The sequence below is a fragment of the Nilaparvata lugens genome, chromosome 2 (genome assembly GCF_014356525.2).
Source record: "Nilaparvata lugens isolate BPH chromosome 2, ASM1435652v1, whole genome shotgun sequence".
Taxonomy (NCBI): domain Eukaryota; kingdom Metazoa; phylum Arthropoda; class Insecta; order Hemiptera; family Delphacidae; genus Nilaparvata; species Nilaparvata lugens.
The window spans coordinates 39518571-39534566 of record NC_052505.1 but is presented as its reverse complement, the minus strand read 5'-3'; the positions used below and the strand labels follow the sequence as shown (position 1 = coordinate 39534566).

General features: G+C 37.0%; 1 protein-coding gene across 1 annotated transcript in view; it reads right to left on the bottom strand.

Moving 5' to 3' along the window:
* LOC111043518 (headcase protein) overlaps positions 1-15996 on the bottom strand; it is a 113105-nt gene that overhangs the window by 13889 nt on the left and 83220 nt on the right. Inside the window, exons 3-4 of the mRNA XM_022328494.2 lie at positions 3842-4030; positions 264-452 (exon numbers count right to left, since the gene is read on the bottom strand). Of these exons, the coding sequence (XP_022184186.2) occupies positions 264-452; positions 3842-4030 (378 nt within the window). The remainder of the gene's footprint in view (positions 1-263; positions 453-3841; positions 4031-15996) is intronic.

Here is a 15996-nt window from a genome sequence, read left to right as displayed (position 1 = left end):
AATCAATTTATTATTCAAGGATCTGAGAAGTGCAAATCCTTGTGATAAAATTGAATGAATTTCATACAATTGAAAAAAATATTGTATAATATACAAAATTATATAATATTAATGATTTCTAATACAAAATTAATATATTTCATATATTATGATTATGATATGAATGAAATAATACAATAAATGTAAGGATATTATAATGACATGAAATACAACAGGAAACAAAGAAACAAAATACATTACTGGAGCAAGCAGAGATGACTAACCTTGAGCCTCTCAGCACAGCAGGGCATAGCAGCGAAGATGTCGTAGGAATACATGGTACCGAGGACAAGAGACGAGCCGTCCCAGGGCGTGTGACAGAAGCGGCAGAGCAGCCTTCGTCCGGGAGCCCACCCCTCCAGGCAGCCCATGCACACGGCCGTCAGGTACTGGGTTCGACCCTCCAGTTTGGTCTGCAACAAACCACATAGTCCTTCCTCAATTACACTGCAATTTGTGAATGATTTGGAGCTAGTGATTCAGGGAATTATTAGTTCACTTGAATAAATTGACCAATAAATGCAATTGCTAGTTCTTCAGTAATTCTCGAGCAAATGCTAGGATTCGAGTCAGCTGCATAATTTTATTTGTTTAGCTAGAATCAATGACTAGTTGCTAGTCACTAGATTCTATTTTTTATTCAATCGACTCAATGTATGTGGAAGATGAAACATGAAGAAGGAAGATTGAAAGTCCATTTTTCCAGGGTGATAGTAATAGAAGTAGATTCGAATTATAAATCGACTCGAGGTAGTATTGATGTATTCATACAGGAAAAGAGTAGAGGTGAGATCTGAAATGAATCTCATCTCTGCATGAGAGAAATGAGATCGAATGAAGAAATGGGTACTGACCAACCACAAATAAAACCGATAAAAAAATCTATGATTGGACAATATCTAGTCTTTTTATTAATTATGGATAACTACGATAACTACCACAATACCACCTTCACAACATCACTCCTCATTAAAAAATGGGACCAGTCCTTGCTTTCAGTCATTTCTAAACAAATAGAGAGGAGTTTCTTCTACAGCAAGAATAATGAGAATAAACATTAATCATTCAAACTCGATTATAATATTAGCATTATGAGAATATAATTTGTTAATGTTGCTAGGATCGAATATAATCATATTTTATTCACAACTTCTAGTTAATACTGGGAGTAATGAGTAAGTGCGATTTGTAAGGTAAGTGATTGAGGTAGAAAATGAATGAACAGCTCAAGGGTGATTATTGTATACCGTTAATTTGGAACGAGGAGTAGTTTTTAGATGGAAGAAATAATAAGTTTTGAGCTCATTTTCTATTTTTAATATAATTTAAGATCAGTTTTCCCTTTTTCCTGGAGGAAATAACTTTCTCCACAGGATCGTATCTCCCTCTTGTGAGCTCTCGTCCAACAATAAACAACGAAATACCTTTGAAAATGACAGAAAGCGAGAAGTTTGCCAACTGGAAACAATATTCAGGCTTGACAAATAATTGATATTTGCTTTTCGAATGTGTATATTCGCAAGCGTGATGGACAAATAATAGCCGGTGTGGTGAGGATGTTGGAGGAAGGAGGAGTAGGAAAAAGACGAGGGGTAAGAGAAGAAGTAGGAGGATGGGGAGGAGGAGGAGAAGTAGAAGGACGAGAACGGAGAGGAGACCGTTTACATCTCTCCTCCTTGTAGCACTCATTCGCGATTCCGACTTGTGTGCTGAGCTACACTTTCCTGACACTACGTGACAATTCGTCATCTCCGAGCGGAGCCCTCACTCTCAATCCGATGTTTGCTCAACGATTTTCGGAGGCGGAAGGCCACACACAATAATCATCAGCTTTGTTACTCTGTTGAATTTTCACAGATTGAGTTCAGTAATTATCAAACTTGGTTACCTCTCGACCAGTGAGATTATTATAACCGGAGATTTCACCCTAATGAACGTGGGCAAACATCCTTCAATATGAGGTTGGACTATTTGTTCGGTGAATGAAGGAGCACACTCCTTGTTCGTATAATCTACCAGAATATTATTTTGGTACTGAATTAATCCCTGAGAAAAGCTGAACATGACCATCATGGTTCCCGACCGATAGTACAAGATGAGATTCACGTTATATATCTCTCAATTGAAGTGATCCTTAATCAATGATTTTTCTTCTAATAGATTTTCAACTGAATTATTACGAAATGAATCTATGGAGATTTTCGTAAGGGAATCTCCAAAAAAGCAACACTTATGAAAATTCAGTACATTAATTCGAAATTCTTAGTTCAATAAAATATTGAGCTAATATTAACAAATAGGAGATGTTTGGGGCTACCGCCTGTTTTCTCAATAATATGGTAAAAATTAATTATTATTAATTTGTTTTTATTAATAATATAGTAATTCTAGTAATTAGATACTTGAATGGAGGAATATTTTTGTTATAAAGAACCTACGCCCATCATTCATTGAAAGTTTTCCCAGCTTAGGACCAACATTTATGCACCATTTACGTTCAACCCAAATCATTAATAATACGACACGCGTTCCATTCAGGGTTTGAATCAACAATCAGCTGATCTACTTCCGTTTATGGGTCGCTTCCTCCAAAAAAGTTGAACTTGAATTTTAGCTTGAACTATCAGCTGAGTCGATTGAAACACGTTATAATAAACGCGACCTTTAATTTATTGATTAAACGAGTATCTTAATTAAACCAACATTAAAGAAAGCGACCCTAAACCGATAACCATACACCATAAAACCATGGACCGTTACCACCATACAACCGAAAAATCATATATATATATATATATATATATATATATATATATATATATATATATATGGTTTTTAGGTTGTATGGTGGTATGATATGGTTGTATAACCATACACCATAAAACCATGGACCGTTACCACCATACAACCGAAAAACCATATATATATATATATATATGGTTTAATTATGAAATTAATAATTTCATATATATATATATATATATATATATATATATATATATATGGTTTTTCGGTTGTATGGTGGTAACGGTCCATGGTTTTATGGTGTATGGTTATCGGTTTAGGGTCGCTTTCTTTAATGTTGGTTTAATTATGATACTCGTTTGATCAATAAATTGAAGGTCGCGTTTATTATAACGTGTTTCAATCGACAACTTTCAACTTTTCAACTTTAGTTCAACTTTTTTGGAGGAAGCTCCATATGACGTGCTTCATATATATATATAATGATGATTTTCGACATTGGGAGTCGCGTGGATTAGATGCTGGCTTTATAATTCAGAGACCCGGGTTCAAATTCCAGCACAGGCAAGATATTTTTCTCGTGCCACTCCCGTGTTTCAGATGGACACGGTTGTAAGTCCAAGCTGCCTTATAACAGTCGTGAGGCGTGAGGTCATGTGAGAAGCCCTGAAATTGATCAGGTGCGACCTGAAAATCCGACACCAGACCTGAGCCAGCCAGGACTACCGATATTATTACTTACTTACTTACTCCCAGGGCCATCTATATCTAAGTTGACATTTGGCCGCACCAACAAACTGTCTCCACATAGTTCGCTCCTGAGCATCTCTATTTGTCGCTCCGATATTACTATTATAATTATTTTTATTTGGACGATTTGAGACAAAATTTGAAAAAAGGAGGTGTTTTGGACAATAACCTATTCTTTCTTTTCTGACTATTGTATTGTTTGCTCTATCCAATAAATAAATTAGACTTAGTGCTGTTAAGTTCTACTACTTTATCTCTAAGTGAAGATAAGAAAACTGGGCTACTTGATGGTGAATAGGTGACTGACCTCTATGCAGGCCTTGCTGTGCTGGAGAGGACTGAGGAAGAAGGTGCCGTCGATGAGCGGGTATCTGTCGAAGACGGGCATTGGCGCGGTGCAGAGTATGCAGCTGACGCGACACATCTGGTTGGCAGCCAGCGTCGACAGGATGAAGCAGCGCGTGTCGTCGTTGCCGTGATTCCCTTCGTCCTCCATCTACAACACACAATCAAACAATTTACTCATCGTAACACAGACGAGAAGCCAATTCAATCAAACAAAACAGTCAATTTACTGATCAAAATGCAAACGAGAAGCCAATTTTTGACATGGCGTGATCATTCCGATGGTGTGCTAAAGTTCTTCAGAAATAAAATGTTGCAAAGAGAGGGTTATTTCAATGGTGTGCTATGCCCCAAAGTACTGTTTTACAATGAATTACTGGGCTGCTGTGCAAAAAAGACACCTTTGGTTCCTATTGGAGTGTTTACATGAATATTCTCCAATAATGAGAAGCTGGGTGGAAAATTTCCGTAAGTTCTTTTTTTGACAAATGGCAGAATAATTTCCTGTTTTCATTTGAATTCCAACTTATCTCTTTGAAGAGGAAGTTTACATTTTCATAAACAGTATGCATTTTTGAAAAAATATTAACATGGAGGCTCTTTCTAGGAATATTATGTGTTTGAATGAAGTGATTTTGATGGAGAGGAAGAAGGCTACTTTCGTCTTTATTATTTGGAAATTTTCATGATTATGCTCTCTTAATTTCACTCGAGAAGCTCCTTCTATCTCCAATAAGAGTTTTCCAGGAAAATGTCTTTGTTGTTTCGAAAGAGGAAAATTATTACCAAGAAATTTCTTAATCTTTTCCAGTTTCAATAAGTAGCGGCACGAGAAAGAAGATCGATATTTTTGTTTTTGAAGTAGTTCTACTGGAATGCATTTTTTATGTTGAGATGACGTACCTGATGGACATAGCGTTAATGGCATATCACTCTATTCACTGTTTGAGTAGCCTGTCTGAATGAGTTTATCATTTGCAGTAAGCGTGCGCTGTTTAGGCCGTCTTAGGAGACAGCTATATTAAGGAAACGATGCATCCTTTGGGAACGGAAATTGCCCAGGAGATTAATTTCACCGAACTTAATCAGGAGACAATCTCACCCGGAGAAGTGATAAAAATAATGAAGCGAACGGAATCAGAGCAGGGGAAAGGAATTCGCTTGCTGCGACTGACGATGTCAGGTGGTTTCTCAGTTGGATTCAAAACAGAAAATTGAAATTGCTGCTTGCTGGTGAAATATGGACGCACTTTTAGAGGGAAAAGAATATACTTGCGCCTTTTTTCCCGCGCAAACGACGAAAGAGAAACAAGTTTATGAAATTTGCCCCACGGGCTGGGCGCTGTACGGCTGGTTTGATAAAGGGAGTGAGAAGAGGCGCGGGGATGCGATGGTTTTAGATGAGAAACGGAATTTTCTCCTTAGCCCATCCTAATTCTTGAGGGAGCTTTTTCGCTTCTTTCTGGCGCCGCGCGAAACTTTTCCAACCAGGATATGGAGAGTGAATGAAAAATTCCCAGCTGACTCATTTTCACTAACGCAAATTACCTACTCCAAGTTGGCCTGTCATCGCGAAAAATGCCAGTTTTCTTCCACGTACAGCAACCTGAAGGCAACACCAATGTATCACGCACATCGTATGTGGGCTATGCCAATATTTCAGCAATGAATGACAGAATTGGGTAATGTTTATAACATTCAATAACTCGTAAATTCTCTCCTAGTGAGTCATGTTTGCTGTAACGCCGTGAAAAAATATACAAATGAATGTAAATTACTGCGAGAAAAGTTTTATTGAAATTTCAAACCAATATTAATTTACAACAAACAACATTAATGAAAAGTCTCATTTCTCATATGAGAGATTATTTGGAAGACTATTTGGGTTAGTAGAGGAGTTTAGTGGAGGAGGAAAGTATTTGGAAAGATAAAATATTGATATAAATTGAAAAACTACAACAGTAAAACGTTCTTTGAAGTTAACATTCTGAAGATCCAATGGGATTATGAATAACATTTTTATCCTGAAACTGATTGATGTACTAAACTGATAAATACAGTGAAGATATTTTGTAAACATTAATAGAATCATATGGAAAGTTGAATAGTGGGAGGAATGTGAGTGTAACTATGGAAGGAACAATACCATGAAAAATGTAAACACATAAAAAGGCTGAAAATCATGACACGGCGAACTTATTGCAATCATTTATTTTAAAAGATTTCTATGATCTCATGACAGATGTTCCTCAGTGGAGATGCGTTGTCTTCTGAGCCTGCCTATGAGGAGACAACACACTATGTAGCAAACTTTCTCTGATTAAATTTTCTGGGCGATACGAATGGGGCTGCAAGATATCTAGGAGGGAATAAACAAAAAATCCACTTTCATTCATGACATAGCAAATGAAAAAATAAACTATCTGTAAAGCTGGAACATTTCCATCACTGGGAGAAACGGATGTTGCAAACAACGTCGATTGTGAGTTACCTTGGGAAAGAGCTATGAAGTGGATCAAGAAAAATCTTTTCTGCCACTTTATCAAGCGATATGTCGGGATTGAAATTGCAACGATTTTGAGATCTGTTTCTTTCTCCAATTTCATCTTTCCGACCCATTGAATACTTTTATTAAAGGGATGTGAACATTGAGAATATCCTCAACAGAGTACTCAAGTAGTATTTGAAGTTTCATATGGTCAACATTCAAGTAAAAAAGTTTTCATTGGATTGCAAAAGAAAACTCAGCACGATTCTTCTATGTATTTACACACCTCACATTATGTGATACGACATGAACAACTGCCTGTTCATCTATCTATTTGATGAGAATCCGAACGAGACTATTGGATTGATAATTTTATAAGTGAAATTGGAAATAGAAATGTAAGAGTGGAATGCAGAACAGATAAATCTGTCATTCCATTTCATTTATCCAAGATAAACGAAAATATTATGAAGACTCAACATGGATCTTGTTCCATACCGATACCTCACTCATAGCTTGCCACACCAACTCAGAGAAGATATCGCTTATCTTTTATAAAACATAAAACCTGCCGAAATCCACCAAATAAAAAATACCATTACGAGGTTGATCGTAAAATGGCAATAAACAAGGAGTCTAAGAACGGTGATGCAGCGGTGGCAGCATCTAAAGCAACAAACCCCGCATCGGCTACAGCATTCAGCCCGGATTCTGTCGAAGCAACCAATAAAAATATGAACTTGATGTGCCAAACTATGAGGGAAGATAACCCGGCGTGCCCAAAACATAGGGGCATCTTTGAACTTCCCTATCCTCAGAAATGATACAAGCAAAGCCCAGCGTAGGCGCCGCAGCAGATTATACAAAGATGGCTGAGCATTATGGTCATACCCTCCCCGATTGTTATGTGCAAAATAAAACTCAAAATAGAGCATTAAGATGTTTTTCGTAAACGCATGCTGGATTCCAAGCTGTGGAGCACAATCACGAAACAAGTGGCTGTGGAGATGTTGAAATATAGTCGATGGAGATAATTTTTTTTTAATCTTTGTTTTGAAAATAGACAGGTATTTATTACAACCACTTCATGTAACTATTATAAATCATAGAAGTTTCCAGTAATCTATGATATTTGAGAGATTGTACATCACAAAATTCCACTGATATTAATTTTCATAATAATATTGACTTTCAGGGTATCCTCAAGCACGAATAATATTTGGATTAGGATGGAAATTTCGTTAATACGATTTTTAAAAGTTAAAACTTCCCTCCACTATCGTTAAGTTAGGGAAAGGGAAGTGATCGATCAAATAATCTAGAATATAATAATTAGTAAGCAACATTTTTTTCTACTTTCAACTCTTTAATTCAATGAGAATTATATTACGTTAGCTATGAAATGGATTAGAAAGGAGAAGAAGGAGAGTGAGAGTAGTAGGAGTAGTAGTTATGCAAAACAGAAAGGGAGAGAACCCCTTTTGCATGGAATTGGGAAGTAAACTCACAACAAAGAGAAACAGCTTGGGGAGTTTCAGCTAAAGATAAGGATAGAGAAGCTTATCTGTTGCAAAAATTCCTCTTCTCTAAACTTGTATATAACTTACCAGTTCTCAAGTTCCTCATAGGGGTACGTACTCACAATTCCGCATGCTCGCGAATCTTATAACTGAACTGGGGGAAGATGAGCAATGACAATGGAACATAACACATTAGCTGCGGCAAGATTATCAAACACTTGGTGAACAGAACTCAACTCAAATGTCCATACTATGACTACCCTTTCAATATGTGTAGCTTCAGGAAGAGAGTCCTCATTTGTTTACAGTGGATGACTTTCACATTGTGTGGGAGTTTTTGAAATTCGGTTAATTGGAGTGTCCTGAGAAACAACAGTACCAAGTTATTACAAATAGAACGGATATTGTGTTCATGGTTTCTGAATTGTTTGAAACCCCGTGAACAATTATTGTGAAAACACAATTTTTTGAAAAGCAGAAAATACGCGTATTTTTGTGAAAAGCAGAAAATACACAAACTTAATCAACAGAGAGTTAGAGGGGAGAGTTTGGTAAAGAGTTTTGGTAGAGAGTTAGTGGGGAGGATATTTTTAATATTCTTTCCGAAGAATGGACATTGATGTGTCCAAAGCTCCACCAATTTATGTAGATGCATAACAATATAATTATCTATAGTTATTATATTACAAATTGCTTTTTCATATCATATACAGTTCAATAATTATTTTCTTAGTCTATATTATGTAAATTCATCTATAATTTTGCTTTATTGTAAGCTATTGTATATAAGTGTATAAGCCAGTACATATTGTAATCTATATAAAGTACTCAATCAATCTATCAATCAATCAATCAGATTGTCAATTATACCATATTCTTTATTCTACTGTCGTCATTATTAGTCTACGTAACAGTTGGCGTTGCAGTTGAATGGATATCTTTATCAAAGCCATTATCAACTACCACTTCAAGATTCACTAGTTCCAAATGCTCTCCTTATCACATTCAAGGAGAAGACCTCATACTAGCATGATTTACATATGAATGGTAAAAGAACCTATGTTGTGAAAGACGACAGATGTTCATGCCTTTCCAATAGAGACGTGCGTTCACCCTCAAAATTGAAAGGACTTTAGTTAAAAGATAAGAGAGCACCGACCAACTATAAGTTTTCTTTAACTTCAATATAACAATTTAAATGATAATCAGCTATAAGTTACCCCTCACCTTTAACACTTCTTAGCCCTCGAAGTACGAGATACGAGAGAGAACACATCGGCATTGAATTATGAGTTCAATCTAATACGTCATTATTTGCTTTCGGGTTATAGCATAGAGAAAATATAGCACGAGCCATGCTATCCTTCCTCCATGGTTAGCTACCCACTAGGAAGAGTGCAAAACTACCTCCTATGACTTTGCACTTTAATTTGTATTTGAATAAATTGATTCTTGGAGTACTTCATTGAGGGAAGTTCTGTTCAACACTTTGATACCCACTGGATTAATAGGCTATGTACACATGGTAGCGTCGCACCGCGCGGTTTGAGACGCGCGTCCGACCGCGCGGTGCGATATACAATGGAGCTAATGGCAGCGTCCACATGCACCACTCACTAAAATCTGGACGCGCCGCGCACTGCGCCGCCCAGACTTTCAACCTGAACCGCGCGGCGACAGCGCAGTTCCCAGTACACTACAGTCAGTTGGACTGTACACATGAGAGCAGTCGGACGCGAGCTTTGATATAGTTCACTTGTTTTGTGTAGTGATTTTACAGCAACTCTGTTCAGTGTGCAGCCATGAAAATGAACAATTTTGACACAGAATTGTTCATAGAAGAAGTAAAAAGTCGACGTGTCATATGGGATATGGCGAGTCCTGATTACAAGAACTGAACAGAACAAGAACTTGATGCCAAGTCGTCTTTTACGATCTCCAACAACTCGTCAAAAGATGAAATCGACATTCGCAGATAGTTAAAAAATTTGGGTTTGTATTTCCTCAAGTTAGGGTAAAGAGTCACAAAAGCACCATGCGTTAATCTATTGGTCAAAATAGGGTGAACGCAAAAGTTTCTTTGCCTTCGTTTTCTCGCTTTATATCTACGATACACAAGCCACATACATGTTACCTCTTCAACTTCCATTGCTAAACTGGAGGTGGACGCCGCGTATAAAACGCTCGCATGTGTACAACTGCAGAATTTTGGACGCGCGTCGCACCGCGCGGTGCGACGCTACCATGTGTACATAGCCATAGAATGAGGCAGAACATTTCTTGTTTGTGCTTGAAATGTTTAAGAATTATTGTTTCAATAATATAAATGCACATTTTTTTATTCGTTTATCAATCTTAAAAAAGAAATAATTAAAAACATATACACTAACACATTTAAGGTTTTATAGATTTTACTTGAAGGAAAGAAAGATGGTTGAGAAGCAAATAAGAGATACATCATTGTGAATTAATCACGAACACTGAATTAATAAGTTCAAACATTGTTAACTGCAACATTGTGTTATCCAGGCAATTGACAACATGACTGTAAAAGGTTCGAACAGAATTCTAGTTCCAATTCCAGCCAAAATAATCATTGCTAATTATCAAGAAAAAAGTTGGTTCAGATGAGCAATAAAAGAAAATGTTTGATAACCGAAAGACAACGTTAAGATATAATAAAAAGCAGTTTAGAGTCGTTGCTGGCCGGGTCGGAATGTTTACTATTATGTAACAACATTAAGACACGCATTAAGAAAGGCAGAAACAAGCTGAATAAATTCAAAAAACGACCGCTTATCTCTGGAGGCAAGCAGTTGGGGAGCAAAAGCCAGTTAGATGATGCTTATAAGGTCTCATGAAGACGACCTGGTGGCAGCATGCTTCTGCATCCAGTTTAAATTGAATGTAAAAATGTTGCTGCAACTCGTTTTCGGACTAAACCTTTATTTTTTACAAGTCAGATAGAACGCTCATTATTTCAAAGAATTTGGGCTTATGTTTCAAGTTAGGGTGGCAATAAGTGTGTTTCTCCCACATCTTCTCCATTCGAATTCCGAATTTTAGATATCAAACTAGTAAATTTCCACTGAAACAAATAGTTACAAATCTATTGTATAATATTGGATGAGATTATGTAAGAAGTAAACTACTTTTGGATTCCATTTATCAACTCCACTAACAAGTCAGGATTCCCGAATTCGATGTTCAATCTATTTTTGTTCCTACAGAGCAAAAAATTATTCCAATCGGTTCTTATTATCTTGTTATCGATGAAGTGGAAGCATTAATAATTTATTAATGATTTATAGTTATACACATGCGAAATCTAAATACAGAATGGAAATTGCAATCTTATCACAAAGAATCATGATACAAAATGCAATTTCAATTACACATTTATCCATTAATATTAGTGCGTAAGATTATTTTTCAACTTATTTGACGTATTCATAATTATAATTCTGCATCTCTGGTGTCGAGCAGAAAGTGGCTCTATGATTCTCATTATATAGGATGTTTAATATGTATACATCAGTTGTGATACAGAACTTTTGAATTTTAATGAGAGTTAAATTACTATGAGCTGAAAACTTGGAAATGAGTCTTCAATGTTTTGCCTGTGGAATAGGAACAAATGTTGATTCGGGGATTTAAGTAACTAATAAAAGTAGAGGACGGATATTCGAGCAACTAATAAAGGTGGAGAATAAAGTTCATAAGCTGAATATGAAGATATTGCAGCGAGGTCCATTATAACATAATTATATAAAGAGTCCGTAAACAGTATTCAACGTTAACTTGTAGTAATGAGAGAAGTTCACGAAAGGGTAAGTTTCCCAACTTTGAGGAATGCTGGGGGGTTAAGGGTAACGAGTTGAAGTATTTTATTCTGCTGTATTATTTTTTATTTAGAAATTTTGAGGAAAATAGCAGTTGAAATGAATCGGTGTGATGCCAGTATGAAAAGGTGTGAATTGATTGCGCTGAAAAGTGAGGCATTCGCGATAGAGAGGAGTGAAAAATGTGTGAAAAGGTCACGGAAACAAACCATGAACGGCGGCGCTTAAATATTCATTCACGTTCCAGTGAATGCCCTGGAGAACTCTCGTTGACGCGGAGGGTGTCCGGAAGGTTGAGGTTTGTAGGTGAAGGGGTGAAGCGGGGCGCGTCTCGTTTTGGTAATATGTTTTTATCACCTCCGAGGAGACGAAAGGTGTCCCCTTCTCTTAGCCACTCCAGACTCCCGTTGGAGTTGAGCTCTGGCAACGCGAAAATAACCATTTAACAGACCGTAACCTTATCTAGTAATGGAAAGAGGAAGGAGTACTTGAAACTGGCTGATAAGCCGCCACGAGAATTCCAAGAACAATGGTGACGATCGTGCATGATAATGATTATGATACAGATCAGTTATGTTCTCATTTCTTCCACCTCATGGTGACTGTTTTCGCAAAAACCGACAAGATGTTGAGACTAGGGACTTGGAAGAGCACTCCTCCTCATCGGACGTCCAAAAGGGGTCTGAATACACACATACTCATTGCAAGGGGCATTGTAGTGCTCTAATAATTATGCTACTCAACAGAAGATATCCGTGGATGTGTCTTGCAAGAAGCATTGGACTCTGGCTGCGGATCTCTCTCAGCTGGAATTAGCATAATCGCACTCTGTGCCGCACCAGAAGCACTCCTGCAAGTCGCTCCCAATCCCACCACCTTCTTCAATTAATCCGCGAGAACACACCAACCATTACTGTTATTGTTGCTGTTATCATTTGCCAAAGACAAAGTCGGCACTCGTAACGACATCTAAACAGCACACGACAACTACTAATGCTCTCACGCACGCGAGCGTTCAGCACACACACATCACCCGGAATTTGACAGCGCTGTTCTACAGTTTCAAAATTAACAAGCCGTACACACCGTTAACAGCAACATTCAAGCCACTGAAATGCTAATTCCCAATAAACATAATAAAACATCGTCTCTGACAACTGTTCTATTCGTCAGTCAACAATTAACAATGACTGCGCGCGTGCGCTTCACTGAGTCGCCGCTCCATTACAACGATAAAATGTGCTCATAAAATACTGCCTGCAAGTTGATGGTTACCGGAAACTGGAATTTTCGGCCCTAATTCATCATGTTCCAATTTCAGGTGAAAGTTGTAGCGGTAGTTGGAATAAATTATGCTCTAACGCTTGGAATTCAATTAGCAAGGTCCCAATTTACATTATTTGAATTGCCATTGGTATCACGCTACATCAGTACAGTGAGACAAAGTTCAGCTTTATTTTTTATGGATATTTTAACAAAAGAGAATAATAAGTAACTTAATGACTAATCGTTTAATTTATAACTTTTCCTGGCCTCCTTCGATTGGAATCCATCATCAATCTATTGTCCATTTAAAATAATCAGAATTTCATACTAGTATAATACTTTTATGTCAATATTAATTGACGGTTGAACATTCGTTAGAAGGGAAGCAGAATGAGTTTTTACCTACTTTTCGACTGAGGATTGAGTACACTTGAACCCTCGGCTTGTGTGTGGGCAATAAGAGGGATGATAAGAACAACGAATTATTGATGAGTTGAGATGGGATTCCTGTAAGTTTTGTGGAAAAACATCAGATTATCCCAAGAGATACTAGCCAACATATTTCACTCTATATAGAAAAATAACATATTTATAAAATATCAAACAACTTTGAAATCACAATTCAGTTGAAAGATAATGAATTGAAATGATTCGTGGTTGGTGTGGATGTGATGTTCACCAAGTTGACAGTCCTCACCAGCTGTGAATGATGACAATATAATAACTTGGCACTATCAACTAAGAATGTCTATGCAAATGGAATAGATTTATGCAATGTCATTTTTTATTCAGTTTTGTTAGAAGAATCCACGTTGACTACGCCCAGAAAGTCAATTCAACAAGATGGTTATCAAGTTTAGGCCCATGGAAGCCGAATTCGATTGAGTTATTATGTATTCGTTGCTTCGGCCGTCACGAAGGAATGGTTTTGTTCCAGAGTTCAAGTTATCAGCCAATGCTTTGAAATTCAGCTGGCAACAACAGTGCACGCATCACTGATCAGCCCACACTGGTAAACAAAAATACAAGGCCAATCGTGATATATTGTGTTGTTCAGGAACCCAACTATAGGCCAACCGCGGCTTCGAACAAGCGTCTGCTTCTCCGCAACTTGGGCTACATAACATAAAATGAGTCACCTTTTCACCTTTCTTTGTTGCATTGGAAGAGGTAGAAAGTTTAGTATTCATCTTCTCCAATAACTCCAAAATGGATGAAAAATATTCAACACTAGAAATAATAATTATTTTCCATGTAATTATTACATAACTCTGTTTGAATAACGAGCACTGGAACGAACTTGGGCCTACATTGAGATGAAAATACCATGTTTTCACCATAAAAAACTATATTGAAAACAAAAAACTTATTTCAGTTCTGAGTAGTTCATTGCTGATTGAATAAAACAAAAAAATTCAGAAAATATCAATTTTTGAGGAAGTTATTCAATTTAGCCTTCTGAAAATTACCAAGAATAACTTTTAGTTGAGTTACTTTTTGGTCATTTTTAGTAAATTGAATAAATTTCTGAAAAATTGATATTTTCAAAAAAATTTTGTTCTATTAAATCGACAATACCATGAAAAATCATCAAAAAAAATCATTTGGTTTCCTCTAAATCTCATGGATTCATCCTTTATCGAGAAAATTTGAACTTTAGGCGCTCATATCTCAAAAAGTAATGATCAGAAAGAAAATGTTCTCTGAGAAAACTTTTCATTTTGATAGCTTGATAATATACAAATCGAAAAACTTCGAAAAATATTACCAGTAGAAAGTTTATTTTTAGCCTTTGCACAGCCTTACGACCTAAGCGATATAGCTAAGATGAGTTTTCTACGTTTCGGGCCATTCACATTGTGTATTTTGTAATAGTAGTTGGTGCAAACCGATTGGAAAGATACTTCAGGTGCCGATAGAGAAGATACTTGATAGAGTAGGACATAGAAGCATGTGATTAGCTAGAGTAGTGGTTGCTCCTACTCATTCTCTCATTACTCAATTTGAATTTGATTCGATAGAATGGAAAGCGATTTCAAATTATTTAGAACGTAGAAAAATTGAAGTTTTCAAACGAGTTACACGAAAAAATTATGTTCCCAGTAGTTGATACAAACTAGATGTTAGTAGGAATCTTGGCAACTACCCAACTTGAAGAAATCACAGAATATGGCTCGTTTGATAATGAAAATAGAGAACTGGTTAAGATGGACGAGAGCCACACAAAGGAAGATCTTACCAGTCCTGACCAATGAACTAAAGCGTACTCTCTACAAAATGATTAATAAGTATAATATAGCTGCATTTGTTTTGATACTTGAGTAAGGAGTAAGTGAACAGCAAGAGTATATATTTTCGGAATAAGGAGTTGTTTAGACCCACTCAATTCCAGTGTTGACATATGAAATTGAGAAAGCATGTTGTTAGCATGGTCGTAGGCCCCGCCATTCGTATCAGTTAATCTCCAGTTTATGGAATAATGGCCATTATAAATCTGCGTAGCTGGAAACATATCGTTTTATGGCTACTTGGGATCTTGCAGTTTTCAGGGCCTGACAATGCGCCGTCTAATAATGGGGCCCACTGCAGCTGTAAAAAGAAATCACTCTCTGGTCTGTGAGCCGGGCCGGATTTGCATAGGAATGTTGTCATTTTTCCGCCCTCAAAATCATGATTTCCATTACTCGTTCGGGAGAAGACAGTCGCCGGCTTCGGAAATAAGATACGACGACATTAGGCGTGCTCTCATTTGCATCTCTGCAGCACTAAATTCGACACCCTTTGCTTGCTCCAATAGGCCTCCTACAACTTGATATGCATCTTTATCGCTTCTAGTATGCATGCAAGCGGACTGTTTTTGAAGGGTATTCAAGTGAGAGGAAGTAGCAATTTCCAGCTGCTGATATCAATAGTTGCAATAAAACTTGGTTTTTGTTGTAGTGCTCTTAGCAATCTTACAGTTTGGAACATATTCAAGTGAGAGTGTGTGAGAAGTTCAGCT